The 26,589-nt window shown below is 47.2% G+C and overlaps 1 protein-coding gene across 2 annotated transcripts in view; it reads left to right on the forward strand.

The window, feature by feature from the left end:
• LOC117153291 (protein bric-a-brac 2) overlaps nucleotides 1-26,440 on the forward strand; it is a 167,993-nt gene extending 141,553 nt beyond the window's left edge. The window contains exons 2-6 of one of the 2 annotated variants that reach the window (XM_033327193.2): nucleotides 12,664-12,721; nucleotides 17,686-17,863; nucleotides 18,769-18,854; nucleotides 19,047-19,286; nucleotides 19,608-26,440. In XM_033327193.2, the coding sequence (XP_033183084.1) occupies nucleotides 12,664-12,721; nucleotides 17,686-17,863; nucleotides 18,769-18,854; nucleotides 19,047-19,286; nucleotides 19,608-20,128 (1,083 nt within the window). In that variant the 3' untranslated portion in view covers nucleotides 20,129-26,440. Of the gene's footprint in view, nucleotides 1-12,663; nucleotides 12,722-14,221; nucleotides 17,127-17,685; nucleotides 17,864-18,768; nucleotides 18,855-19,046; nucleotides 19,287-19,607 lie in introns of those variants that run through there. The other variant, XM_033327194.2, reaches the window with a different exon arrangement.
• Nucleotides 26,441-26,589: the final 149 nt, after the last annotated feature.

Below are 26,589 nucleotides of genomic sequence, written 5' to 3' on the forward strand. Positions count from 1 at the left end.
CATCGCGCATGCATGCGAGGTCCTGTGTTTGTGTTTCGAGGGGAAACGTTACTACCCCCGGCAAGCGACCAAGGAATCGATAGCCCGCGTAACCGAGGCACAGGCACGTACGAATAATGCTCGAGCCTATCCTCTAACCGCTAAGTCGATCGAAACCGTTTCGCTGTCCGAATCTGGCTCGCTTCTTCCGCCAACTCGCCCACCCAACCCGCTCAACTAGGAAAAGCGGTTCCACTTTCCTTCGCTACGCCTTTCTTCCGCCTTTCTTGCACGCCCAGTGCAAACCAATTTCGACGCGTTTTCTACGCTTTATCCTGCACGCGCCGCTATCCTCCAAGGGATAAGCCGCGAACTCGTGACCGATAGTCGTTCTTTGCTGATCAGTGGTTGGAACGATCGAGCTATCGGACGATTGGTCTCGCGCGTCCGTAGCCAGGTGAAAAGTATGAAAAGCGCAGGCAAAGATGGAAAATCGGTGTCTTTATCGGAGGAGAAAAGGCAGAGCGGTGTGGATGGTCGTGCAAAGAAATTTGATTTGCGTGACTGAAAACGAGCTCGCGATGCGGTCAAAGCGGGCCGCGATCAAATCGAATCCAGTGGAATCGAATCGAATCGGATCGAATAGGTTGGAGTCGAACTGTTGGCAGGAGAAGAGCGCCGCGCGCTCCTTTTCTCCAAGGGATGGTATCATCGAGTGCTCTTCGAGGACGATTGGAACGTCGATGGAGCGGGATAAGCGAATCGGGTTTGAATACCGTGCCAGTGATGCGGCACCGATTGGTATCACCGGGAAACGACAACGCGCGGTCGGGAAAAATCCTACTCTCCCCCGTTTTGTTCCCCAAGGGCTCGAGAGTTAATCGCGTTATTTCCGATGACTTGGCGCGATCTAGAGGAAAAAAGCACGCGACCAGAGACATCGTCGCCGCGTCACTGATGCGCACCGCTCTCTGCCCTTTCTTTTCTTCGTTTCATGCTTTTTCTTTCGCAATTTTTCTCGGCACGCGTCACGCCATTTCCGATACGTTTTTCCCTTCTATCGTTCCTTGTCCTTTTTCTCTTCTTGTCGCGGACAGTCGCGCTTCGCTTCGCTTCACGTCGGTACAGGCGAGTGCGCGTTTCCCTTTGCGCCAGTGTTCTCCCTTTAACGAACGAAAATCGGTGGAAACGCTGAGAGCACGATGCGTATCGGTTGTACCGAAGAGAATTCGAAAATAGGCGCGTAATTATGCGGGCTTATAGAATTCGAGATCGATCGTGCGCCCAGCCGTGGAATATGACGGTTGGGCTCGAGGCACGCGGTAAGAGAAGCATAGAAGATTCATAAGGATGGAATTACGTTGCCTCCACGGTGACTTTTGTTCTCGACTCTTTAATCGCGGTACTCGCTCCACTAAAAAATATATAAAGCTACTCGCCAGAGGGCAACGTCCTCGTCCACTGATGAATTTAGAAATCCACCCCTCGCGCCCGCTACCCTTTTTCGCCACCCTCCACCCATCGCCCTTTCCGATCCCACTCGTTCGTACAACAGATGCGTCCGTCTCGCCGAAATGAATAATGAATCGACGGTTTTGCGAATCTACGCACAAAACCACGCTCCCAATTACCGAGAAACGCTCGTCCTTTCCTCTTTTCTACGTCTTCGCTGTCTGCCGTATTACTTCGCCTCTTTCGGATATCTTCGACAACCAACGAACCTATCGTTTTCGAATGACAACTCGTCGTCCCGACGGACGAGACGAATTCGCGACGTCTCTAAACTTCCTACAGTCGACTGCGAATGTAAAGTTTCGTCGCGATGATATTCAATGGCCGTTGACGTCGCCGACGACGGTTACTTGGCCCGAGAACGAGGTTAGAATAATTTCGACCAACGAATTAGTTTTTGTCGAATTAATCGGCCGGATTAATGCAATCGAGTGGCACCGGAATCGATTTGGATTGAATCGAGTCGGTACCCCGCATTAAATTAAATCGTTCGAACGATATTGCCGGGGCGTCGCGGTTTTAATCGGCTCGAATTAGAATCAGGCACGTTAATTGGCTGGGAATTCGCGGGCCGCGACCGGAACTTCCGAACAAGGACGTCGCGATCTTACGCATTTTCCACGCGTCTGTCGTTTCTCTCGTCGTCGACATTCGGCTCCTTCTCGTTGAGAACGTTTCAGCCTGTTAACTGCACTGCCTGTTAAATTACGTTTTTATTTTACGCCACCTTTTTTCCGAAATGTAAAAAATTTTTCCTCGCTTTCGACAGCGATTTCGCGTCGCACATATTGCCGTTGCCGCCGCATGGCGGTGGTCAGTGAACCTAAACAAGAGAAAAAAAACTTGGGAAAGAAAGGATAGCAAAAAGCTGTGTGTCGATCAGCACCGCACAGCCATTTCGATCGATTTCCAAACGAACGGAATAATCTACATCGTCGCGACACGGTTATAGAACTTGCGAGCAGAATGGAGTTTCAAATTTTCATAAACAACGCTGCTAGTCGCTCAGCCGTCTGTTTCGATGCGTCATCAATTGTGGTAGTACGGTAGGTAATGTACAGGATAAAGGGTTACAAAGCAATTACAACATAGCACGATACGATACGATCTGATTCGCGGGACTCGAGAAACCGAGGGAGACGTGTCCGCGTACACAGGCACATAGAAATAGGATAATTTATAAAACAGTCGTCTCAGCGATATGTTCGTGTAAATAAAAAAACAGATCTCGTCTGTGACCCGTTTGCTGACCAACCAAGTATCGACTAATCGTCGAGCGGAGAAAAAGTTGCAGCAGACGAGCGCATATTCAACCGAGTCGTTTGCTCGCTTCGATGTGTCCTTTCTTTTCTTTCTATCGCGCAACTTTCGCCGAAGAAACGAAACCCAAGGGGATTACCGACCACGCGATAAGTAAATTTGCGCTGCTTTAAGATGTTTAAAGTAACAGGCGGCGGATTCGTTCTCGATATCCGTGGGAAAAAGTCCGACTATAGACACGGAACAAAGCGAACGGTCGACCGAACGAAGCTATAAAAAAAAGGGCCAGCCATCGAGACGACATATAACGTGGATTTTCGAAAGGATCGTCAAAGTTTTTGTGCCCGAGCCTGTAGCGCGTCGATCCGATTAAAAACGGTTAGGATATTTGAAATGTTGAAACGGTTATGACACGATTGGCGAGGATCGAGCCGGCTATGCCCGAAATAGACGCGAACGTTATTGTTGAGTTTAGTGAAACCGGAGTTTAAATATCTACCGGATGTTTGGCGTGTATATCACTTCGTAAATTTAAAGTTTACGGTCGTTCGCGCCGCTACGCCGTTCTCGCTTCTTCTCCCCTCCTTCTCCCTTCCCTTTTCCCCGTTCCGCTTCTCGATCCTTCTCAACCTTCCTATCGTCTCTATGGGTCTTCTCGTTCTCTTTGCTCGTGCTTTTTTTTTTCCTTCTCCCTCTTTGCTTTCTCTTTCTTAACGTAGCGCGGCTTGCCCGATACGCGGAACCGAGCGTATTATTTCTTCTTTCCCGCCTTTGTTTTTCTTGCGTTACGAGCGTAACCCTCCATTGTGTCCTCGATTTTCTCTCTCTCTCTCTCTTTTATTTATCTTAATTATCGTTGGAACCGTCTACGATTCCCGGATTCTTCGGCCTTGCCTCGTTCCATCAGTGTCCCGAGTCGATCAGATGCTGCCGCCGTTGCTCGTTCGTTCTCTCTCGGCCGGTTTCCACGTTCCCCTCGGTTTCCGCTCGAAGAAGAACGTTCTGCTTTTTGAGCGTCTTTCGGAGCATGATCGTCGCCGAGTGACGCGGCGCCGCCTCGGTAGGTTCTCGCGTTAGCGGAGCACCGCACTTTACATCCACCCGTTTCCTTTCTTTCTATTCCTTTCGCCTTTGTTCCCTTTGTTTCCGCTCCTTACCGCCGTATTTTCATACTACGCACTTAGTTTACGAGTACTTTCTCCACGCTCTTCGCCATTTATCCGTTTCCGTATCGCTGTTTGCGCAGATTCGTCCGACCGGCTATCCGAGCCGACGAAATAAATTCGTTCGCTCGTTCGTTCGTTCGCTGTCCCCGCGATGTGTACTTTTCGTCGCAGAGAGAGAGAGAGAGAGGGAGAGAGAGAGAAACAGTGGGAGGGTGCACACTTCCAACCGGAAGCAAGAAAATTTGTGAAATTTACGAGCATCGCCAGGCATCGGTTAATCCCCGATAGGTGTGGAGAGGAGCCAGCCGGCGTAGCGACAGAGCAGCTTTCGCGGCTCGTAAAGTATCGTTTAGATGTCGCGAGGTACACGTGCGGATTTCGAGAGCACCCGTTGTGCAGGATTTCAGACCGGCTCCGCCAATGGCAAATCTTGTACTATACAAACCCTGGTATATCTATGTGGAAGGTACACGACTCTAATACATAGTTCAGTACTCTATCTACATACGTGCGAGCTAACATCGCGCTAACTCCGTTCTCTGGCCAGCTCGACCTACCTTTCCTCCCCCCGCCGCCCCCTTCTCCATTTCTCTCTCTCTCTCTCTCTTTCTCTACGTTTCTCCTTTTCTGCTGCCTCCGGTCTAGCTGCCTACCGCCGCTCTCGCTCCTTTCTCTTCGCCATTCTACTCTACTCCGATCTACTCCGCTTTGCACTGTTCCACATCCCCCTTGCCATCGTCGCCGGTACACGTTTCTATCCCTATTCCTAACGGCGCAGCATCGAACGCACCCCGATCCGGCTGAAGAGAGGTAGCTTCATCGCAACACGCGTGATTGCGTGCCTATACGCCTATATGCGTGTACACGGTTACGCATACACGGGGCCGTGAGTCGACGGCGATTGCAGCTCGACGCACGTGTGCGTGCCCGTTCGCCGACCACCGACGTTGCTTGCAGCTCAGCACAGCTCGCCACATTATTCAACGTATAACCCATTCCTTATATGTTAACACTTCACCGACCGATAGCCGATTAATAGGTTTTTTGTCGCCGACGTTTACCGACCGATAGCCTGTTAATCGGCTTTTTGTCACCGACAGTCTTTCTCATTATTTGAGCGGTAATTTGCTATTTAGTACTAAGGTACCTTGCTCAGTTGCGTCAGTTGCGTCGCTTTGTAAGCTCGCACAGTTTTATACCAATTTGTAGAACTTACCGTTCGCGATGAACAAAAAGAATGGTATCGCAGCGTCCAAACCGAAACAGAGCCGGCGCCGGGGAAAATCTGCGCCTGAGCTGCCGGTCGGACGCGTGTATGCTGTTGAACCGCTAGCGGTCGGTAAAGTGTTAAAGGCCGAGAACGATCCATCGCGAGAACGCCGAATGAGCTGCACGGCGGACGAAATTAGCCGAAATGCTGGCGGCCGATGTTTCCCACTTTCGGCGCTTCTTTCGCGCGCGCTGCATCAGCGAACGCCGACAATCAGTGGAAACGGTAACGCGGCGTTTCTCGCGAACCGCGTGATCCGCCAGGCCACTCAACCTCCTTACGATAATATACACAGGAAACGTATTTAAACCGACTAGATTCAGACGTTATGTTTGGCTGGCGAGAAGTCAAGAACACCGTTCAGTCGGAAATAAAGGTAGCCACGTTACGAACGCCAACGCATCACCGGTGATTCCCTCGGCGGCTAACCGATACTGCAAGGCATTTAACAGGTACGACAGGATTCCGCAGCGTTCTGTAATCTTGTTCCCGCTGATGAAAAGCATCAGGGTAGATCGATCGACGTCGAATCGGAATAATAAGTCGAGTCGATGAGAGGAACTGGATACGCGGCGGATCGGGGGACAAACGATTTGGAGAAAGTTGGCGTTAAATTCGTAGCACGGTGGCGGGAGAAGAATGGAAGCGAGTGGTGTTTCGCTGGATGGCAACATATTTTGCCGCGTCCACGCGACTATTCGAGAGGATTTATCGGAACGGTCAGTTCCATCGACCGTCGCCCGTACGTGACTACCTGTAGAGTCTGGCTGGAAATAAAACGGAACGACGAAAAAGCAGTGACCGGCAAAGAGCGCAAGAGACTCGTGAAAACGAGTAAAACGGCTGGCAGGGTTGGCACAGAGAAGAGAAGTGGGAGAGAGAGGGACGGAGGAACGTTTGCTCGTTGAACGACGACTGTCCACGGGTCGGACACAAATAAAGCCACTCGCTAAAAAGCGTCGTTCCGATCGAACTGGACGATTCGTTGAGCGATAATGACGAGTCAATGCGTCAACAGGACTCCATCCATCCTCCTACCGTTCTCTTCGCCGACCTAGTCGCTTCGATTGCCTCTGTAAATTGTAAACAATTCCAACTACGCGCTCGACCTCTCTGCCGCCCGTCTCTCGTTGGAAAGCGAACCTGATCTCCGCCCTCGTCTGTCCCTGCCCTCCCCGCGTCGGTTCCCACTTTTGACGATCCGAAGAAAGCGAAGCTTACCGATCTTTCACGAAGTACAACTCCGAGACAGAAAGATGGCCAGTCGACGCGCGTTTCTCGCGTTTCCGTGTAATTCGACGCGACGCGCAACGATCCCCATGTTTTTCGCGTATCCGACCTACCAGATGAATAAAATACGCGTTGTTTGCGTTCGGTTACGCACGACCGGCGACAGAGAGGGAAACTTAAGCGCGACAACCGGCTGACTATCGGTGGAATAGTTTGCGCGCGATATCGCTGAATAAAATATCAGCGCGTGCGTGCGAAAGAGGAGGAGAGGCTCGCGTGTCCTAGATTACACGCGCGTGGTGCCTACGTGCGCGCAGATTCACAGGTGCCGCGTGTTTTCGCGCGAGCCGCAACGCGTTTCCACGACAATCAACGCGCGTGCTCCACTCCCTCTCCTTCTTTTCCTCTTTATCTCGTCGTCCCGTGCCGCTGTTCCAGCGCTCGCTCGCACCGTGCCGTCACGTGCGTTTTCCCGGATTTCTCGCCACGAACGCAGCGCATAGCCAACAACGGTTACAGGTGAAATTGTATTTTTCTTTAGGATCCGTGCGAAATTGATGTCACGAGTAACGCGAGCGCGATAATCGAATAGCAGCGAAAGAGAGAAAAAGGGAGAGAGGGATCGAAGGATGGTTCTTGAACGTGCAGTCTGTACACCGATTCCCCTTCGTTCCCTCGCTACCCTTTTCTCCCGATCTCGGCGTGTTCCTCCTCAGGCGGCGTTCCCTCTTCCGACGTTAATTTAGACGAATTTCATTAGAACAAACGAACTTTGCTAATCCGCGCTAATCTGATTAGAAATTTGCCGTGGCGCGGTGCATTCTGCCGCGTGAAACTCCAGCCGGTCGACGGCAGCCTCGACGACGTCAACGGCGTCGGTGGGGCGTCTGTAGAGCGTCTGTGGCACCGGTGAAGGAGAGAACGAGCCTGCTCACCGACTAGTCTTCGTCCTCGTCCTCGTCCTCGTCCTCGTCCTCGTCCCTTCGCATTCACTCAAATCCCCGTGCATACATTCACTCTCTCTCTCTCTCTCTCTCTCTCTCTCTCTCTTTCATACTCTCTCATCAGGTCTCCCCTCGCGTCCTTCCGACGCCTATTCATTTCGCGCACGCCTATATCCTTGCCCGGCAAATATTTGCAGGAATTAGCAACGATAGACGACTAGCTGGCAAATCCCTCGCGTTGCAAGGTTCACAGGATTTTCCGCGAGGATGTCCGGAAAACCGGAAATTCCAAGCCTTTCTTAATTAGGCCGCCGTCGCTCGTCCGCGTCTGTTCTCACTTTTGTTTATCATTGTCCCCTTGGATTTAGGCCATCCATCTTCCGTCAAGCCAAGTCGGCGCACGTAAGCGCTGCTGAACGCGTGGAAATCGAAGTGACGCTTCGCTAGTCGCTGAGCATCACGTTGCCGGCATTCGACCAGACCGTTTCACCGAAAGTCGATCGCATTTCTAAAAACGAAATCTTTTTTCAAGTTCTTCTTTCAATCTTCTTTCAAGAACAGCGACGCGACTCGTAACGGATCGGCCGTACACGCGTCGAAAGCTCCGACGCTTGCGATGATGAAAATGACGATGAAAATGAAAAACGAGAGAATTTATTTGCCAACACCTTGATTACACTAATGACAGTTTAGTTCCGAACTCCAGCCGTGACTTTCCAAGACTGAAGCTCTCGCAATTCGGTCGCATCCCCACACAAATGGTTATCTTATGACGTAGGGAGGACCCCCGGGTGTTGGGTCTGAGCCCTGCACCTCCTGCTGCCGCGTGCACTCCCTTGCCGTCTGGTGGGTGCCCGTCATCAGCCCATCGGTTTTGAAGTGCGTCGGTCGTGACATTAACGACGCGAACCCGGTTGCAAGGTTCAAGAGCTTAAATCTTCTAGAAGAAAGCTATCCCTTGGAGGCTTCGTTTCAGACGCAGGATTTTCTTCCTTAAGCTGTAGGTTGTTGCAACGCATGTTGCGAACAAGCTTCGTCCCGGCGTTCGGACGGACGTAACAAGCCGGACGAGTCTCGAGCAGAGATTCTTTGCGCCGAAGAAGGTCGGCTCGGTCTTACGAGTCAAACGAGACGAGCAGAGGAGAGGAAGAGAAAAGGTCGGAAGAATGCGAGGAGCAATTTTCTCGTTAATGCAGCGGTCGAGCGTGCGGTACGACGTGTCGCGTGCACCGCGACGTGCATTCTTGAAGGCGCAGCCCGCGACAGCCGCACGAGACGATGAAAAATGCACGCATGACAGGATGCGGCGTGTGTGCATTAGTGTGCAATGGACTTGTTCCCGTGGCAAACCCGATTTCCCTGTCGCACCGATACACGTTTTGTGGTTTCCTCGAGACGCGTGCACGCCCGGCTGTCCTCTTCTTTATTACCAAACCGCTGGATATCGTTTCACCAGCGAATCTTCAAATTATTTATCCGCCGCTATCGAGACACGATATAGATTTACTTGTTAGAGCATCGTCTAGTCGGGTTTCGCTGTGACGCTCCTATCGCTTTGAATAAATTAGACACCGTCATCTTGCAGCAACGTTGAACGAATCGCAGGTCTTATCTTCTCGTTCAAGGTTACGAGTCGCTACCCAGCCGCACCTACCGCTATTATAAGCATTATTATTATTATTATTGTGCCGACTGTTTCGTCTCGACACAATGTCTCTCCGGAGATCGGATTTGAACTCTTAATAGAACCTACTTTATCTTCCCTTTTGTCGTCTCGTTACGTTATTATACCGTTGTTATTTCCGCTTTCATTGTGTCAGTTCGCAGAGGAACGCGCAAACGTACCAACGAAAATTCGTTTTCTCCAAGGTAAACACGCGGCGGATGGTTCGAAGGAATGCTCGTTGTCTCGGAAAAGGGCAGGTTTATCGCCGGCTAAAGTTTAGAGTCTCACTCTCGTCGGTAGCATTCTCGCGGCGTTACAGCGATAGCCACGATGGACGCAGAAAGAGAGAGAGAGAAAGCACGGTGGAGTTGCGAGTTTGATCGAGGCGCGTATCAAACGAGCAGCGAAGCCCTTCGACCCTTAAAAATTCATTTGCAAAGTCAGCCGAGTGGTGTGGCTCCTGCAAGTGATTCGGTATATGAGAAGTCCGGCGTCGGTAGGCCGCGCGGTCCGATCTCTCGGTATTGCGGAAATCGCGGACCGAAACTTTTCAAATGAGCCAACTTTGCGTGTGTCTTGCGCTTTTGCCGCGTCTCGCAACCCCTTTATAGAGACCCGGAAAAACTCGCATATTAGTAAAGTTGTGGACAGAGACGCAGGCTTCGCTTCTAGGGAACCCGTACGCTCCCTCGGTCTCCGCCGAGCATCTTCCGACCTCGTCTCACTTTTTCCACCGGCCGCCTCCACGCGTTAACCCTTCTGCGTTCTCTCGCGAACCTTGCGATCCGTAATTGTTACGTCCGGTGACTCTTCACGTTCGAGGAAACCACCGGCTGTACACATTGAATTAAGCGGATCGCAATATCCCTAAGGAACTGTCATAGAACGAGAATCTTTGATGTATCGTTAAGTGGCATGAAACATCTTCGAGTCTGCACGTTCCTTGTGGTTACCGCTGCATCAGGTGAAAATTGGGGAAACGTGGGGTTTTCCATGTTTCCCGGACCAGTGGTGGAACCGGAACGGTAGCTTTCCTTTGCAACAGCATCGTCACCGGACTTCACTGGTTCGTCGACTTTAGAACAGTCAACATCTCTTGACCGGGTTTTCAATCATTCGATCATTCACTTACTTAACTTATATCTACGCACCAGCGTAACTATCTTCTCTACGAAGTTGTTGCAAGTATATGTCGAGTTATCATTAGGGTTACGGGCGTGTAACGAATCTTCATTTGGATTAGACGTTGTTGTTATGCAGTAGAGAAGATATTTACTGGTACAAATATGACTATTACAGAATGTGACAAGTAACCGTGGCAATTATATACTCGAGATGCCAATGGCAATGATCTTAGGCTCGATAACCAATCCACGGTCAACGGGGTAGCAAATGTGCTTTCTTCCAAAGTGCAAGTCCAACTGAACTCACTGGTCCACAATTCAAGTGTAGCTCAACTTACTCGTCCACGAGTAGAACTCAACTAACTTCCTCAGTCTAAATCGAACTGCACTTATGTACTCTTCTCCGTACCTCTCTGTACTCCTCGGGTCGACTATATTTTTAAGAAGAGCTATACGATTACTCCATACCTCTGTTAGGTAAAAACGTCCATCCCGTGACCGTGGCTACGTTCAGCGACCCGTTGTGTCACTTCGTGCTCAAGCTTATTGTCATAATTCTCGCGCACACATAATCGGATTACAGCTACTTCTAAGTGTTATTATTCAAGTACCGCTGTCATGAAAGGTCTGAACCAAAGTATTGGGAGTCTTCTCAAAAATTGCAAAGTTGCAATTGACATATATAATATCTGAGGTGGATAGGTCGTGATAGGCGCGGAAGAAACACTTGAATATATTTAACAATATACAGAGTGGTTGGTAACTGGTGGTACAAGCGGAAAGGGGGCGATTCTACGCGAAAAAAGAAGTCGAAAATATAGAATACAAATTTTTCGTTTGAGGCTTTGTTTTCGAGAAAATCGACTTTGAATTTTCGCTCGGTACGCGTGCACTTTATCCCGTCTCGTTATAACGGATCTCACTGTAGATCGTTGTCTCGATGGAAAAATTAAAAAAAAATTTTTATTGTATATTTTCGACTTCTTTTTTCGCGTACTTAGATATCATCCCCTTTCCGCTTGTACCACCAGTTACTAACCACCCTGTATATTTATTAACATATACTCTATGTGTACACTATGCGTAGGACTCGCGATTACAAGTTCGACTTCTGGTCGATGCGTTTCGATGCACGATACAAGTTCGGATGATGATTGCTTAAGATGTCGAGAAACTCGAATCAATTGTTACTGCTAACTACCAACAACTATCAATGGCGCTTCGAAATAAATGAAAATAAATCCAGTCATATGATTTTCACGCTGCGAGAACAATCCTGCCCACAGGTGACCCTAAATAATATTCCAATTCCAAACAAAGATACAGTCAGATATCTGGGCATGATTCTGGATAGAAGAATGACACGGGAACGGCACATCGTAGATAAATCCAAACAACTGAAATGAAAACTAAAAAAATTCTACCGGCTCATTGGCAGACGCTGCAACTTAAACACACAGAGTAAAATAATGCTACATAAGGCCATATTAAAATCTGTTTGGACCTATGGGATCCAACTATGGGGAACAGCGAGTAATTCCAACAAAGAAATTTTCCAACGATTCCAATCAAAAACTCTAAGGTCCTTAATAGATGCACCTTGGTATGTTGCCACAGTCAAAGAGGAAATAGCAAAATATAGCGACAGATATAGCGAAAGAGTCAACAAACATCGAAACCCCCTAATTACTGGATTACTTGATAGTCGGACCAGATTCGCAGGCTGAAGAGACACTACCCGTTAGACCTAAACACTAGATTTAATTAGATATTTATATTAAGTAATATTTACTTATTTACAATACTTATAAATTATACTTATCTATAATAAGTATTAAGTTATTATAAATAATTAGCTATGTCACTGCGCCACGCCAGAGAAAATTACTGAAAATTCTCAATGCGAGAATTGATTGTAAATTTCAATAAATAAATAAAAAAAACCCTTGGTATGTTGCCAACGAAACAATACATCGCGACCTTAAGACACCCACAGTTAAAGAAGAAATATTCAAATTCAGAAACAGATATAATACAAGAGTTAACAACCACCGAAACCCATTAGTTAGCCAATCACTTGACACGACGGATCAGATCCGCGGACTGAAAAGACAATACCCTTTAGATCGAAGCGTTAGATTCAACTAGAATCAAACATACTATAAACTCTTACAATCCAAGTTACAGTACCACGCCAAAATAGTTTACTTATAATTCTCAATGAGAATCGATTGTAAGCAGTTTACCAAATAGAAAAATAAAAAAGTTTACTGGCGAGTGCCGCAACGTATCTTTGAATAGTTAATCAAGTGTCATACTAATTAAACGACTTCTATTATCCCAACCGAAATAGGGGATCGATCATTTCGATTGTTTAATCGTAACGGGAATTTACGACTCCGCGAATGGTCGAAAAACAGTAATCGTGGCGGCTGGTTAGCGAAACGCGATCGAGATATCGAGATGGAAAGATGGCTAAAAATTCTAACGCGATATGTTTCTTCTGTTTCAGGCCAAGTTGTTGGAGTCGTCCCACGCTTGGCTCGGAGCCTCCACGTCCAGTATAGCAGGTAAGTTGTTCGCCACATTCCACGTCTACCTAATCCGCTCGCTGTCTCGACAGCACATTTCAGGAAACTAGAACGTAACTGCACGTCGAACCGATCGTTCTTCGAGATTCTCTACGAAAACGTACATAGAAAGAAATGGTGCGCGCGATGACGTTTTTGCCGCGAGTTTTCATATTCTCGCGATCGCGGTTCCTGCCCTTTGCCGACTCGATCATCTTCGTCCTCGGTCGATGGTCGACGAACGAAACGACGAGGATGCCGATAACAACGGAAATGGACTTGGACGAAGTGGCGAGAAGACGAGGGAGGAAAGAAACGGAAGTGGAAAAGCGGAGAATTACGGTGGGAGACGGCGCGGCTCGAAGAAATCGGGAACACGTCGGTGAAGGAGAACGCCCAACGAAAGTATAGACGGAGGAATGGGCGCGAAGTTCTAGCAGTGAATGAGAATACGAGGAGGAGGGTAGAGGACGAAGGAGAAGGGTGATATAGCGGTGGAAGAAAAAGGCTGTGTCGTTATCTTGGCAATAATAAAGCGCAAGAATCCGCGTTACTTTAATATATTATAGAAAGCAATTTAGATAGAGGAGCAAGGGGCCAGCCGTTAATGGCACCAATAACGTACTCGCGATTTGCAGCCAGTTCTCCCACTTGTGTGCTACGTATCCCTTCACCGAACTGTGTCTGGTAAAATCTTCTTCTCTCGTGAATCAACGCGAACCATAGCTCGGTTCATCGACGGTTACCGACGCGCATTCGCATCCTCCGTTTTTATTTCCACCTAATCTCTTCGTTTATGTGCTTCTCGTCTTTTTAGTGGTATCGTTGGTAAGTCTCGCGCGATATCGACGATGTTGCAACGGAACGTTTTATGCGCTCGCCATTAGTATCTTCCAATGATTTCACAGCCGACACAGCAGACGATCTCCGTTGCTTTTACAAGCATATTTCATGCCGGTTCTTCTTCTCGGTACTCGTTCCGATTTTTCTGCTTTCGTGGAAGGTGTGGTGGAACGGTGGCATTCGCGAAACGTCCGCCGCGATTAAACGTTTTATCGGCGATTCGTGCCGCGTCTCATCGTTCCGCCGCTTTGTCTCCGTTTCTTTTCCACCCGTCGCGCGCCACTGTTGTTCGCGGGTCGCGCGCGCGATAAATCTTCACATCTTCCGCCGAAACGTTCTCGCAATTCACGGAAATTCTCAGAAAAAGGATCACGTGGCCGACGAATAATGCGCAAACGGAGCAAAGAGAGACGACGAAGGAGTACAAGACACGGCGATGCTTGTGTGTAGGGGTGGGAATAGGGGATCGAGAAAGGGGCAAGTTTGGATGGTATTTGCGGGAAAGTGTAGCAGCGAAAAAAAATAAAAAAATAAAAAAACGAAAAATATAACGATGTATCGAGTCCGACGGCCAGCTACCTCCAAGATCGTTCGATCTGGGATAGGTGCAGCCACAGGGTATCACGAAAAAAGTCGAAATCCCTGACTATTTTCTAGCTGACTATTCCACCCTGCTGAAGCTGAAGGCGCCCACGTGGACGCGGCACGATCTCCAGGAAGCGATCGAGGCTGTGGTTACTCAGAAGATGCGCTTCACCCAGGCGTCCACGAAATACGGAATACCGAAAGGCACATTGTACGACAACATCCTGGGAAAGACGAAGAGAATGATGGTCCTGGAGGAAGCGGGTCTGAACTCGAGCGAGGAAACGGCCGTGCTCGAATTCTGCTGCGACATCAGCGTCAGTCCGTACAATCGTCGGACGAAAAAGTCGCTGAACGCGATCCTCAACTTCGTGGAAAAGCTGAGGCGAAAACGCGACCCTAACTTTGTGTTTAACGGTCTCTCTGGTTTCCGTTGGTGGTGGGCTTTCTGTAAAAAGCACTCGATAGTATCGCTTTACTTCAACGACGAGAACGAAAACGATCAGTAAACGATAAATCCGTCTTCCTCGAAAGAGCGTGCTGCTTTCCGCGTCTGTGTCTCGCCATTGCGAGCAACGCGAACCGTGCAAGCCTTGTAAAACTGTGCCTTTTTTCCCCCGAGAGTCGACTTTCGGCGCGTTACGCTCGAACGTAATCGCTGGAAACGCAGACGACAGACGATGTTAGAATACTCTGCAACGTTTGTTTCGAACAACGAAACAGCGAGTCTTATCGCGTTCCGCGATTCCCCTTCGATCGATATTTTTCACATTCCATGCGCATTCCATTTCTCGTTCGCGAACCAAATTCTTTCCAAGCCTGGCGTTCTCGAACTGACGCGTATCCTTTACAATGGGACCATAATAAGCGATAGGAATTAATGATAACGGTAACGTTTAGAACGTAGCAAGAGCAATAATAATATATTGCGTTATCGCGGCTAACGATTGTTCCAGCGATAATCCAGTGCCTTCTGCACCACGTCTTCCAATCCGCGTAGTTTAACGAATTCGATTCTTACGTTTAGTCGCTGCGACTCGAGCCTCGTCGTCACGAATATCGGATAGATCGATAAAAACGTCGAGCTCTTAATCCTAGAAATCGCAAGATGTTTCTATGGAATATCTTGTTCGATCGTAATACCAACGAATTTATTATCGTTGAAATTTGCGTAAGAGTTATTTTATTAAACCTGCTTGTAAATCATAGACCCTTGACGGGAACGTTTAATCGGATTTCTTGCGATCATTCCATTCGTAAAGACAGGAAAGTTGGTCGTTACGATTTGTTAAGAGAGTTTGTTACGACGAAATTGCGTCAGGCTGTCGTAGAGGTTTCGTTCGATGCAAAACCATGACCATGAACGTTCGCATCGCTTCTGTTCTACGTTCCATCGATCGGAATTTCATTCCGGTCGTTTTAATTTCCACATGGTTTCTTTGGTGTTTCGAAAAAAAGAAAAAACGACGATGACGTCGAATCGTTTGCCTCTTTTTTTTTTTTTTTTAACAATTAGTAACTATAGCATGGTGTTTGCAGTGGAACACCTGCTAATAATACAAAGCAAACATTTGGGATGCCGATGTGAGTGGCATAGCGGCTATGGTCCGACGGAACTTTTATAACAGCTTGATATTTGCTTAGTACGAATTTGCTTAGCGTTGGAAGCGAGCAACTTTGCTCGAGCGCAGGCTCGCGCCTGTCTCGTCGTCGATTGTTTTCTACGTTGAAAATCGTTCGAATTTGTTAACCGCGCTGCTAAGGTATTCCGACGCGATTAGCGAACGTTGCGCAATAAATGCGGTTCGATGACATTTAGCCTGCGTTGTATATTTTTGTATGCAAAAAAATTGCTAGAATACGAAAAATACTGCAACTCGAGAACGTTGCAACCTTATGCCCGACGGACAACTTGCGTCTTCACGTTCTAAATATACTTTCGAAACTATGGCGCGTGCCTTAAGAAAGTTGAAGATATTTTCGAAAAAGATGTTGGAAATTCTCAAAGCGCCGTGTACTCGACCAGCATTCGCCGTAATTAGCGAATAAGCGACACTTTGCAGCGTAACGTAACACGAGGCACGTCCTTTTAACGTTTATCGCGGAACGCCCGGTCAGGCCGTGGCTCCGTTGGTAAATATACTCGTCGCGCTAATTTTCCACCTGGTGTTCGTGCATCGTTTCGCTTTAATTACGACGGAAATAGCGTTAAATCGATCTCGGCCGATTACTTTTGTAACACGGACCCGTTGTCCGATCCTCGTACAATACTCGTCGCGAATAGACCGCGTTTCTCTCGACGAACCGTCGAGATTTCAAGGAAAAACCGTGGCTCGTATTATTAGCGCTACGACGATGTCCGTTTCATTTTCCCTTTCTACGCTCTGCGTCGGTTACCTAACGTTAATTGATTTTTTGTTAACGTTAACGCGATTCACGACCGGCGTCGTCTCTTCGTTACGAACGATGGGAACTCGGCGATTCGGAAAATCGAGCAAAATACCATAATCGCGGTTACCATAAGGTTACTCGTTGTTCACCGATCTCGCTGCATCTTTTGAAAACGAAGCCGGACGACTCGCGGTCTGGATCGGACACGCGTGCGCGTGTACCGAGGCGCGCACGCGCGCCTTCCTTTCCAATTAATTGTATTAATCGTCAAATTGGAGGATGCTCAATTAAACCCAATAAGTTAACTATTAAATAATCGTTGCGAATTGAGGCCAACCGTTCGTGGCGTAGCCGGTATTCGAGTCGTATGGTACTCGCGCGCTCCAAGGCAAACGGTTGCGAGCCTGCGATTAACGTTTAAAGTTAAGAAAAAAATATTTTCTATCGACGATCGAGCTTGTTTCGTTAAGAACTCTTTCTTTCTTTCTTTCTCTCTCTCTCTTTCTTTCTTTCTTTCTTTCTTTCTTTCTTTTTTATTCTATAACGATTGTACGCCAACGATAATACAATCGATACGATTAACGTACACGACACGCAGCGTTTATTCCCCGTTCCCACTTTTCCCCGCCCGCAACTTGCCTTTCAATACTTTGTTCGCAGGTACGCTTCGCCCAAGCAGCTACAAAGGAACCTAACTACACGATACTCGCACCTTCGCTCGACTTACCTACGTCTGGTTATTTACCCTATTTATATGTCGTACGCTTGCATCGTTTCGTCGAATTCGAATCGTCGCATTCGAAACGATTCGATTCAATTCGATTCTTTCGATGCATTTGCATTGGTTCACGCGAATCGACGAGCGTCCGTTTACACGCTCGCGTGACAGCGAATCAGCTTTTCGATCGATCGATCGATCGATCGCGTTAACGAAACCGATGCGTCGCAACGACGCAACGAAAATGCATAAAAGTAGAAATAGAAGAGAGAGAGAGAGAGAGAGTGAGAGAGAGAGATGGATCGAAAGGTTGATCTCGCGATGTTAAAATTCACCCATCTTCCTTCGACCAGTGAAAATCCCGACACTTACTAATGCCGTGCTTTTTCTGTTTTCTCTTTTTCCACGGGGGGCGTAAACTAAACAGACAGCTACCAGTATCAGCTGCAATCGATGTGGCAGAAATGCTGGAACACCAATCAGAGCCTGGTGCACAATCTGCGCTTTCGAGAACGCGGCCCGCTCAAGTCCTGGCGACCAGAAACCATGGCGGAGGCGATCTTCAGCGTGTTGAAAGAAGGATTGTCCTTGAGTCAAGCAGCAAGGTAACTATATACGTATGAAGCTCTCGTTGGTCGCGAGTTCGCGAAATTCCGTTCACGGTCGTTCGTTTTCCCCTTCCGTCTGGCCATCACCGAAACCAAATTTCTCGCGTTAACCAAATAAAGAATGGCGTCGCGTCGCTGCTCAACCAGATGGGTGGTCCGAATTACATCTGCATCAGACGTTCGCCCTGCTCGCTGGAGGAAAGTGGCGAGAAGAATTTCATTATCAGGCGGATATTCGTGGCGCGACGGGACAAATTAAACTAAGAAAGTTCATCGGACCGTTCTAACGAAACGCCGAATTTTTAATGAGATTTTCGATAAACTCGATTACACAGGCTGCGATTATCGCGGTTGTGGTTTCGCGAGGGCCATCGATGATATCGCTCGCTTTTAATCGTTCGAGACGAAAAGTATCGGTTTACCGGTTTTTCCAGATGATGTTTCGCGCAATGGTTGAGCGAAATTAATTTACAAAGGTTGCAATTTGTTTGGTCGCGACTGAACAATCTGCGGCGAAAGTTTCGAGCGATTCGGTGGAAATGATTTAGTTGCGAGAATCGAACGATAACCTGCGTCGGATGTAAATGGGTTAAAACAGAGGGAAAACAATTGGCTGTTGGGTTCGGCGAGCGATCAACTTAAGAACTTTTACAGCTTAGTCGTAAAACGCGCGTATCGCACGCGCGTAATAACGCGTAGTCGTTAAAGGCTGTTTCCCTTTGTGCGAACATGTGCTGCCCGATCGAGCAACGTTTCGCGGAACGAGCCCGATAATCTTTACGAGAATCGATCGATTTCGTCGTGCTGCCGCTTTCAGCTACAAACATTCTCTCGATCCTACCATACACCACCGATCCAACAGCTCTTCTCATTCTCACACGCTTCCCGATACTTTGTTGCAGGAAATACGACATCCCATACCCGACCTTCGTATTGTACGCGAATCGAGTACACAATATGCTGGGTCCGAGTGCCGATGGAGGAGCCGGTGAGTATTAGTCGGATACTCTAAGATTCTTTCGCTCGGATGACAAACTTGAAAAAACCTTTGCGCGCCAAGGCGAAACTACTCGCCTAGGTTTTTGAAAATCAGCGTAACTAGAGTTCGCGATGAAGCGGACGTTGTCCGGAAATACCGAGACATCGGTATACCCATTGGTTTGTTTTTTTGCCTGGTCAGATCTTCGTCCGAAAGGCAGAGGCAGACCGCAAAGGATTCTGTTGGGTGTTTGGCCCGACGAGCACATTCGCGGTGTGATTCGAGCAGTGGTGTTCCGCGATGGACACTCGCCGCACATGGTGAAGGAGGAGCCGACTTCGATGTATCCGAGTTTGGCAAATTACGCGGCTTGCAACGGTCCCGAAGGCGCGGTCAGCCCCGGAGCGGCAGCCGCGGCCGCGGTTGCTGCGGTCGCTCAAGGTAACGATAGACTACCGTGTATATGTGTTAGGTTGTCCGAAAAGTCTCTTTCGTTTCACGAGGAAATAATAGACGCACCGAGGCTTTTGGTTTTATATTATTTCGTCGAATTACGTACGATCGATTTGGTTCTGTCGAGACAAACAGCGCGACATTTCGCGTTTGTACGACGCTGCATTGTCGTAAAGGACACGTTTGCGAAAGAAAGACACTTTGCGGACAAGCTAATATTTATCTTTCTAATTGTGTCGGTGGCGCAGCTTTCCATCGAAAGAAAGAAAATGAAAGAAAATTAATATTCGGGGTTGTCGGTTGACGTAGGACTGCGACATCAAATGTGCAGCATGGTAGCGGCGGCGCACTCGCAGCAACACGATATGATGGCGACAAACCTGTCTACGAATCTGTCGACGAGCCTCTCGTCGAATCTACAGGCAGCGATGCAAGCCAGCCAGCATCACCACAACAGCAACAACAGCGGTACACCGGTTATCGGGAGTAACAACGGTAGCGGCGGAGGCGGCGGGAACAACGGAAACTCGCCGCTAAATTTGGGCTTGGCCAGTCCAGGCTCCGGCGGTCCACCAGAGAGCCCGATGGAGAGTCCTCTGGCGAGTCCGCTCGGCCCTCTGATGGATCCTGGACACATACCTAGCAGCGTGGAAGTCGGCATCGGCGTGAGTGGTATGACGTACAAGCCGGCGCGAAGCTTCGTCAGCCCACGACCGGAGAATCTCTTCCAGGAGGACATCGCGGATCTCGTAAAGAGTCCTCACGGACTCAAGGACAAAGACAAAATTCCCGTTAAGCTGGAGCCGCTAACCGACTCGCGTTGCGAATAGTAAGCGCGACATGCTCGAAATCGAACGAGCTGATCGTTGCCCGTTGGATCGGCAGAACAGCGTCTCACTTCCATCGGGATCCTAACAAAAGGCTTCTCGTCGACGCTTCTCGCAGAGGCGAATCTGCGAGGAGGCGACGCTCGCTGTACGGATTATTCGAAAGTATAACCGCGGTGATCGATTCGTCGGAGCGCGATCGCGTAATCGACACGGCGGCGGCGAATCGAGCGCCGTGCTTCCAGCCTCGAACGGTCCGTATTCCGACCATTCGTCCTCGCGACGATACCGCAGTATACCAGAGCGATCTCGCGCGAAGATCGTTCGAGTTTTACAATCAAAACGGGGAGGGAGGGGAGGGGAGGGGAGGGGAAAGGGAAATGATCGAGAGAGAAGGAGCCATGGGAAATGCGACGCCGAGTGGAGCAGCCACGATCGATGCTCGATCCCCTGATCCTCGATGATTCTCGATCCTCGATCCTCGAATCTCAAGCCAAATCCTCCCTACCGACCTCGAGCATCGATCGTGATCGCTCGACCGATTCCGACGCAGTCTCGAAGGCCGCCTATTTTAAGAAAACGTTCCGTAGCTAACTTTGCTCGATCGGAGCTCGTTACGAAGCATCCGACTGCGCGCGAAAGCGTGGACGCGAGTGTGCTGCACGGACACGCGCTTACACTCGAGATTTATATATCTATGCATATACGATAACCGTACGTTTAATATGCCAAATGTATAGTAATTGGGAAGCGATCTCGTGGCACGAGCCAGTATTCGCGTGGGTCGACATATACAGCTCGTCGGGACTCGCCGAACGTTGGAAGCAACTTGGTCCGTACAGACGGACTGAGAAAATACCGTGGATTTCTCGTAACGCGGTTCCACGTGTAGATCGCATCGAAACGCTGCAAAGCAAGACGAGACTGGTGGAATTACAGCCGTTCGTAAAACGGACGATCGATTCGAGAAACGTTGCGCTTCCGAAGTGAAAAAAAAAAGAAAAAAGAATAATGAAAAAAAAAAAAGAAAAGGAAAGAAGAGAAGAATAAAACGGTGAATAATCTTACGAAAGCGAAAGAGATGTACAAAATTCGCTTTGCGACTGTTCGTCGATCGAGACAACGTCGACGCTCTAAATCTCTACGGAACGAAAGAGAAACAAAAGTTGTTCGACTAGTGCGTACGCGTTAGCACGCAAAAGGGAAAACAAAACCGATTGCTGTACTTTATTAAGTGTAATGATTGCCTTCCTGCCATATTTGGGGTATGCCAAGTATAAAAATTATAAGGTTTAGAGATTAGGGAACGAAAAATTAATGACGACACTACCGTGAAATTCATTGAATTTGGAACAAGAGAAAATGTGGATAGACGCGCGAGCGCCGTGTGTGTGCCTGTGTTAACGTTGAAAGCGGACGAACGCGAGCATCTGACTGAGCGAATCGAACGTGTGAGCGTGATACGTGCGAGTGAATGTTTTTTTCGGAAAGATCGTGCTATTTTTCAAAATTTTACATGTTACGCGTACGACTTTTCGCGAGAACACCCTCGATCCTCGACAATCGAAGAACGACACGAGTCGAGTAGTCGTCGAAACGAACCGATTCCTCTACGGAATCGTTCGAATTCTAGCCGGTCGATCGCACGCTGTCAAGCCAATTCAGCTCGGAATTTCTTTCACAAATGATTCGCGTCTACTCCTCGATCGTTCTAGCCACGAACCGCCGTTCAGAGATTTCGTGCGACGTCTAAGTACGAGCGAGTTCGTATCGAACCTAGTCATCCTAGGAACAGAAAGAGGGGGAAGACAGAGAGAAAGTGAGAAATGAACAGGATGGGGAAGAATGAGAGAGCGAATGGAACGGAAGAGACAGAGAGAAAGAAAGGAGCGCGTGTGACAGAGAGAACGAAACTTTCTAAACAAGAAAAAAAGCAAATTTTTTAAAGTTGGCACACTGGTTCTGGAGTGACTCTTTGTAAGTATTAAAAAGTAAACAAAACAAAAAAAAAAAAAAATTCGAAGTGGCCTTCTGTAAAAGGAAAAGACCATCGCTTTTCGCTTTTGCTCGAAAAAAAAGAGAATGGGGCGTATAGGCTGTCCATCGTGTTATACGTTGTTTAGGCAACTTTTTGGAAAACGTTGTTCTCGCGCCACTCCCCTACGAAAGCTTTAAACGGTTCGTACGAAAGTTTCGGGAGGAATCGATTAGCAAGTTAATTATCGGCGATTAGAAAATTAATTCGGGAAAACTCTAAAACGCGTTATTCTTGATACGAAAGATTTTTGGGTGAAAATATTCGAGCGCTCGGTCGACGAGAAAAAGTGCGATCGGACGCGTTTTATTTTTCGTGAAAATCGGAACGACGCGCGAGAGAGCGATCGATTCAGGGGGAAAAAAATGAAACGGAAAAAGAAAAGGAAAAGAGGATCGCGAATTTAAAAGATTTTATTACGATTTAGGCTTAATGTGTTCAACGAGAAGGTAAATTTGAACGAAACCAGCGGCAGGGCGGAGCAAAAGAAATTCGTGAGTCAAAGCGAGGAGATGGGATTGGAAGAAGAAAGGAAGAAATATAATTCAAAGAGCCGCGAACGAAATTGCGAGAAAGAATTAGCCGAAAGACAGAGGGGTTAGGGAGAGAGTGTGCGAGAGAAAAGGATGGGGCATGTGAACAGGCGAGAATGTGGAAAAGATTAAAATTAATATTGTATAAAAAAAAAAGTAGCAAGTGCCTTCCAAACAAAAAAAATTTAACGTGTCCCGTAGACCGTGACCACTTGTACGTGATGAAAAGTCATTCGAAATTTCGCATCACCAAATGAATCATTTGCGACAGAAGTGGAAAAGAAATGCAAAAGAGAAAAAAAGACGGAACAAAGAAAACCGGAAAACAAAGTACAGATGATAAAGATACAAGGAATTATTTGTGGGGACGTTGCGTAAAATAAACATTTCTTCTTAGTACGTACATATTCTCTTCGTCTCGTCTCGAAGTCTTGGCGACGCTGCGCGATTTCTGCGAAGATTAAACAGCACGGTTATAGTCGAGGATAGAATCAAAGGAGGAACTCGAATATTTTGCGAAAATTTTTCTTTTTACTTTCAAACTGTACGATCGATCCGATCTCGACCGATTCGTATCGATGCCGACCGATGAAATTCATTCGGATCGAATCGGATCAGTTCGGATCGGGTCGGGTCGGATCGGATCGGATCGGATCGGATCGGAAATTTTTCCTGTCGATTACGCAATGTGTCTACGAATCTTTTGTGTGCGTGTAGAGCGAATGTACAGAATCTACAAGCAAACCCGACAAAATTTCTGTTTTGGATCAACCCACCACCGGTAATACCCTGAATGGCATATTCTCGTAAACGTTTCTTTTCGATTCGCTTGTACGAAAGAACGGAAATGGATGGATAAACGGAGAGTGGGGAGCTGGGGGAGGGGGGGTGAGGGGAGAGCGTGTAACTGAATTATCAGAGGGAACGGATATTTCGAGAATCTTTCGTTTACGCATTTTGATATATCTGTGAACAGATGAAGAAAAACAAAGATACTTATATTACATACATAAGGTATAAGTGAAGAAAAAAAATGCATCTAATACGCTATTATTGATATAGGACACAAAGTAAAGTAAATATATATGAGACAAAAAAAAAATATATATATACATAAATTGATATATTGACGCTATAAGATTGCTGCTGGATACGTTTTACGTTGAAGGAAGATATGATGATGCAGTTTTCCGTTCAAACGTCGTCGAGGACGAAACAAAAGTTCACGGGGAGAATTAAGTTAGACAAAAGTAAGGATCTTAGAGTCGAAGACAAAGTAGCTCTTAGAATTTTTATCGAGGCAACATAAGGACGGACGGGCGTGACGCTAGTATACTACTTTCGATAAAAACCTCCACCCATTTGTCCTCGTGGCTTGTGTACGTTTCACTCGCTTATCGATCGATCTCCCGAGTTTTCCATCTTCTCGATCCGTCTTGCGCGTACATGTTTCCCGATTTCCTAAGCGAACGTACGCTTTGCGAATCCGTGTGGAACGATGTAACCGCCAGTAAGATCGATCGAAACGGTGGAAAGTGGCGGCAGATCCGCATCTGTAGAAATACTTATATAGCGAGGATCCACGCGAGTCTCGAGAACGGAGGAGAGCGTGGAAAAGTTGGCGAGCGAGACGCGTTTGGCCGCGAGGCAACCAATACTCGGCTGCAGTTGTAAAACAAATTTTCAACGTTCGTTCTATGAGAGTTAAAGAATATGCGAAACAGGATCTGAAATGTATTACGCACGCGCCGAATCTTTCCTTTATTTTCGCCTTAGCTTCGAGATGTAATGTCTTATTATAATAACGATCGACCCGACATACGCGCCACACTTGTACACGAAAGGAAAAAGGAAACACCGAAGAGAATTCAAGCAAACCGTAAGAGTAAAACGATAATGAAGCGTAGTAATCCCCGTATCCGCGATTTACGACTAGTTTACAGGATGTAACACGTAACTGCGTTTACCGGAGGGACGTTACGACAGCGGAAGGAACGCGATCGAGAAACACCAAGGAACGGCCCGGTTCGATTCGCGTTTCTCTGCTGCGGTAACGGCTAAACATTCAAGACTAAACTAAGTGGCATCCTAATTTACAGAAACTATTAGTCGAACAATAGAAACCGCACATTTTTCGGAATCCGATTATTTAATCGTATACATCCCCGGCCGTGAGCCAATATCCGACACAACGCGTCCACGAACACAACTGCACCCCACCACTTCACCCACTTACATACATACACGCGCACGCACACAGACAGACACACACACAGACACACACGGCCACGCACACACATGACACAAAACACGTACATGTGCTCATACACGTCTACGTACACGTCTACGTACACGTCTACGTACACGTCTAAGAAAACGTCTAAGAAAACGTAGACAGGGGGAAAATGGAAAGAGTTAAGTTATTGAATGATAGGATAAAGAGAAAGTAAGAAAGGAAGGTATAAGAAAGACGAAGAAAGTATGAGAAAAGAGTATGAGAAAGATGTAAACGTACGAACGAAAGAGAAATAGCGACAGACAAAACAAAATTGAAAGCAAAGGAATATATTCTTGGAACAAGTACACTAAAGGAGAACACACAGTATATTACGCGACAAACATGCACAACCGCGCGTTCACTGTAAATAGAAAGGATGCAACATTATTATACGACAAAGTTCATCTTTATTATCGTAACCTGTAATATATTTATTTGTCCGGTCGTAAAGGTATTTTATGTAATTTAAGATCCGAGCCTCTGTTTCATTTGAATTTGCCGCCATAGTGCGCTAACGAGGCATTGGTCGATGCAGTAACAGATAGAAAGGCGTTCTTTTGGTACGATAAATATTTTTGAAAGCGATTGCAAATAAAGTTGTGGAGCGCGTATGGCTTCACGTGACCAGTGTCTCGCGATAATTAGGAGCGAAATCGAAAAGGATCAGGTAATGCGATCTCGCGATCGAAGTTGATCGTAGCAATTTCCGACCAGCTCTTACCTCAAAATTTAGAATGTCTCCGAATCGTTATAACGGCTGTTACATACACGTTTCTATCGCCTTTCAGCTTCGATCGCCTGATTCTGCGAACCGAATTGTCTAATTGTCTTCGTTTCAGTTTCTAATCTCAATCGATTCGTTCGAAATCGTCGCGCAGCTTACAGTAGAAGACGCTCGCTGTCCAAGAACGACGACAAGCGCAAGTTTCTTTGCAGATGGCGATAGTTTGTAGTTACTATTGTTTCTATTTACATTAAAACAAAGTATTTCTTTTTCAGTAGATAGTCGAATTGATTAAACCGACACACTATACGAATAGTTGCGCGCGTGTCTTTAAGAAAACGCTCGAAATATGTGTGTGTACCCGTGACGAATCGCGAAGCGACGTTTGTTTCCGTTTTCTTCCAAACACCTCGGATACGAGGCTTTGGAAATAGTTTTCTTTAGTCACGGATGCAAGCAAAACCCGTCACCAATTACGAATTCCTCTTTTATTTATTACCGATTAGCATGTAAGATGACGTTCTACCAACATATGCTATAATTATAAATACACCTTATATATAGTGGAGTAAGCGTTACATTACCTACCTACCTACCTACCTACCCACCTACCTACCTATCCGTGCTTGACGGGTGAAACAAACAGATGAATCACGCAATCATATATTTAAGTTGCTATTTGGCACATATATCTAAGTAATATACTAACATAAACAGTATGCAATAATAAATATGAGAAATTAAATATGATCTTTTTCACTGAATCGCACAGCAACCCCTCCTATATTCTTTATCTTTCGATGCACGCGATGTTCCAACGATTACATATTCTTGATAAAAACGAAGGTTCTGCACCAAAAAGACAATGAATTATTACTTCGTAAAGTACTAAGG

This window comes from Bombus vancouverensis, chromosome 1 (genome assembly GCF_051014615.1).
Source record: "Bombus vancouverensis nearcticus chromosome 1, iyBomVanc1_principal, whole genome shotgun sequence".
Classification (NCBI taxonomy): domain Eukaryota; kingdom Metazoa; phylum Arthropoda; class Insecta; order Hymenoptera; family Apidae; genus Bombus; species Bombus vancouverensis.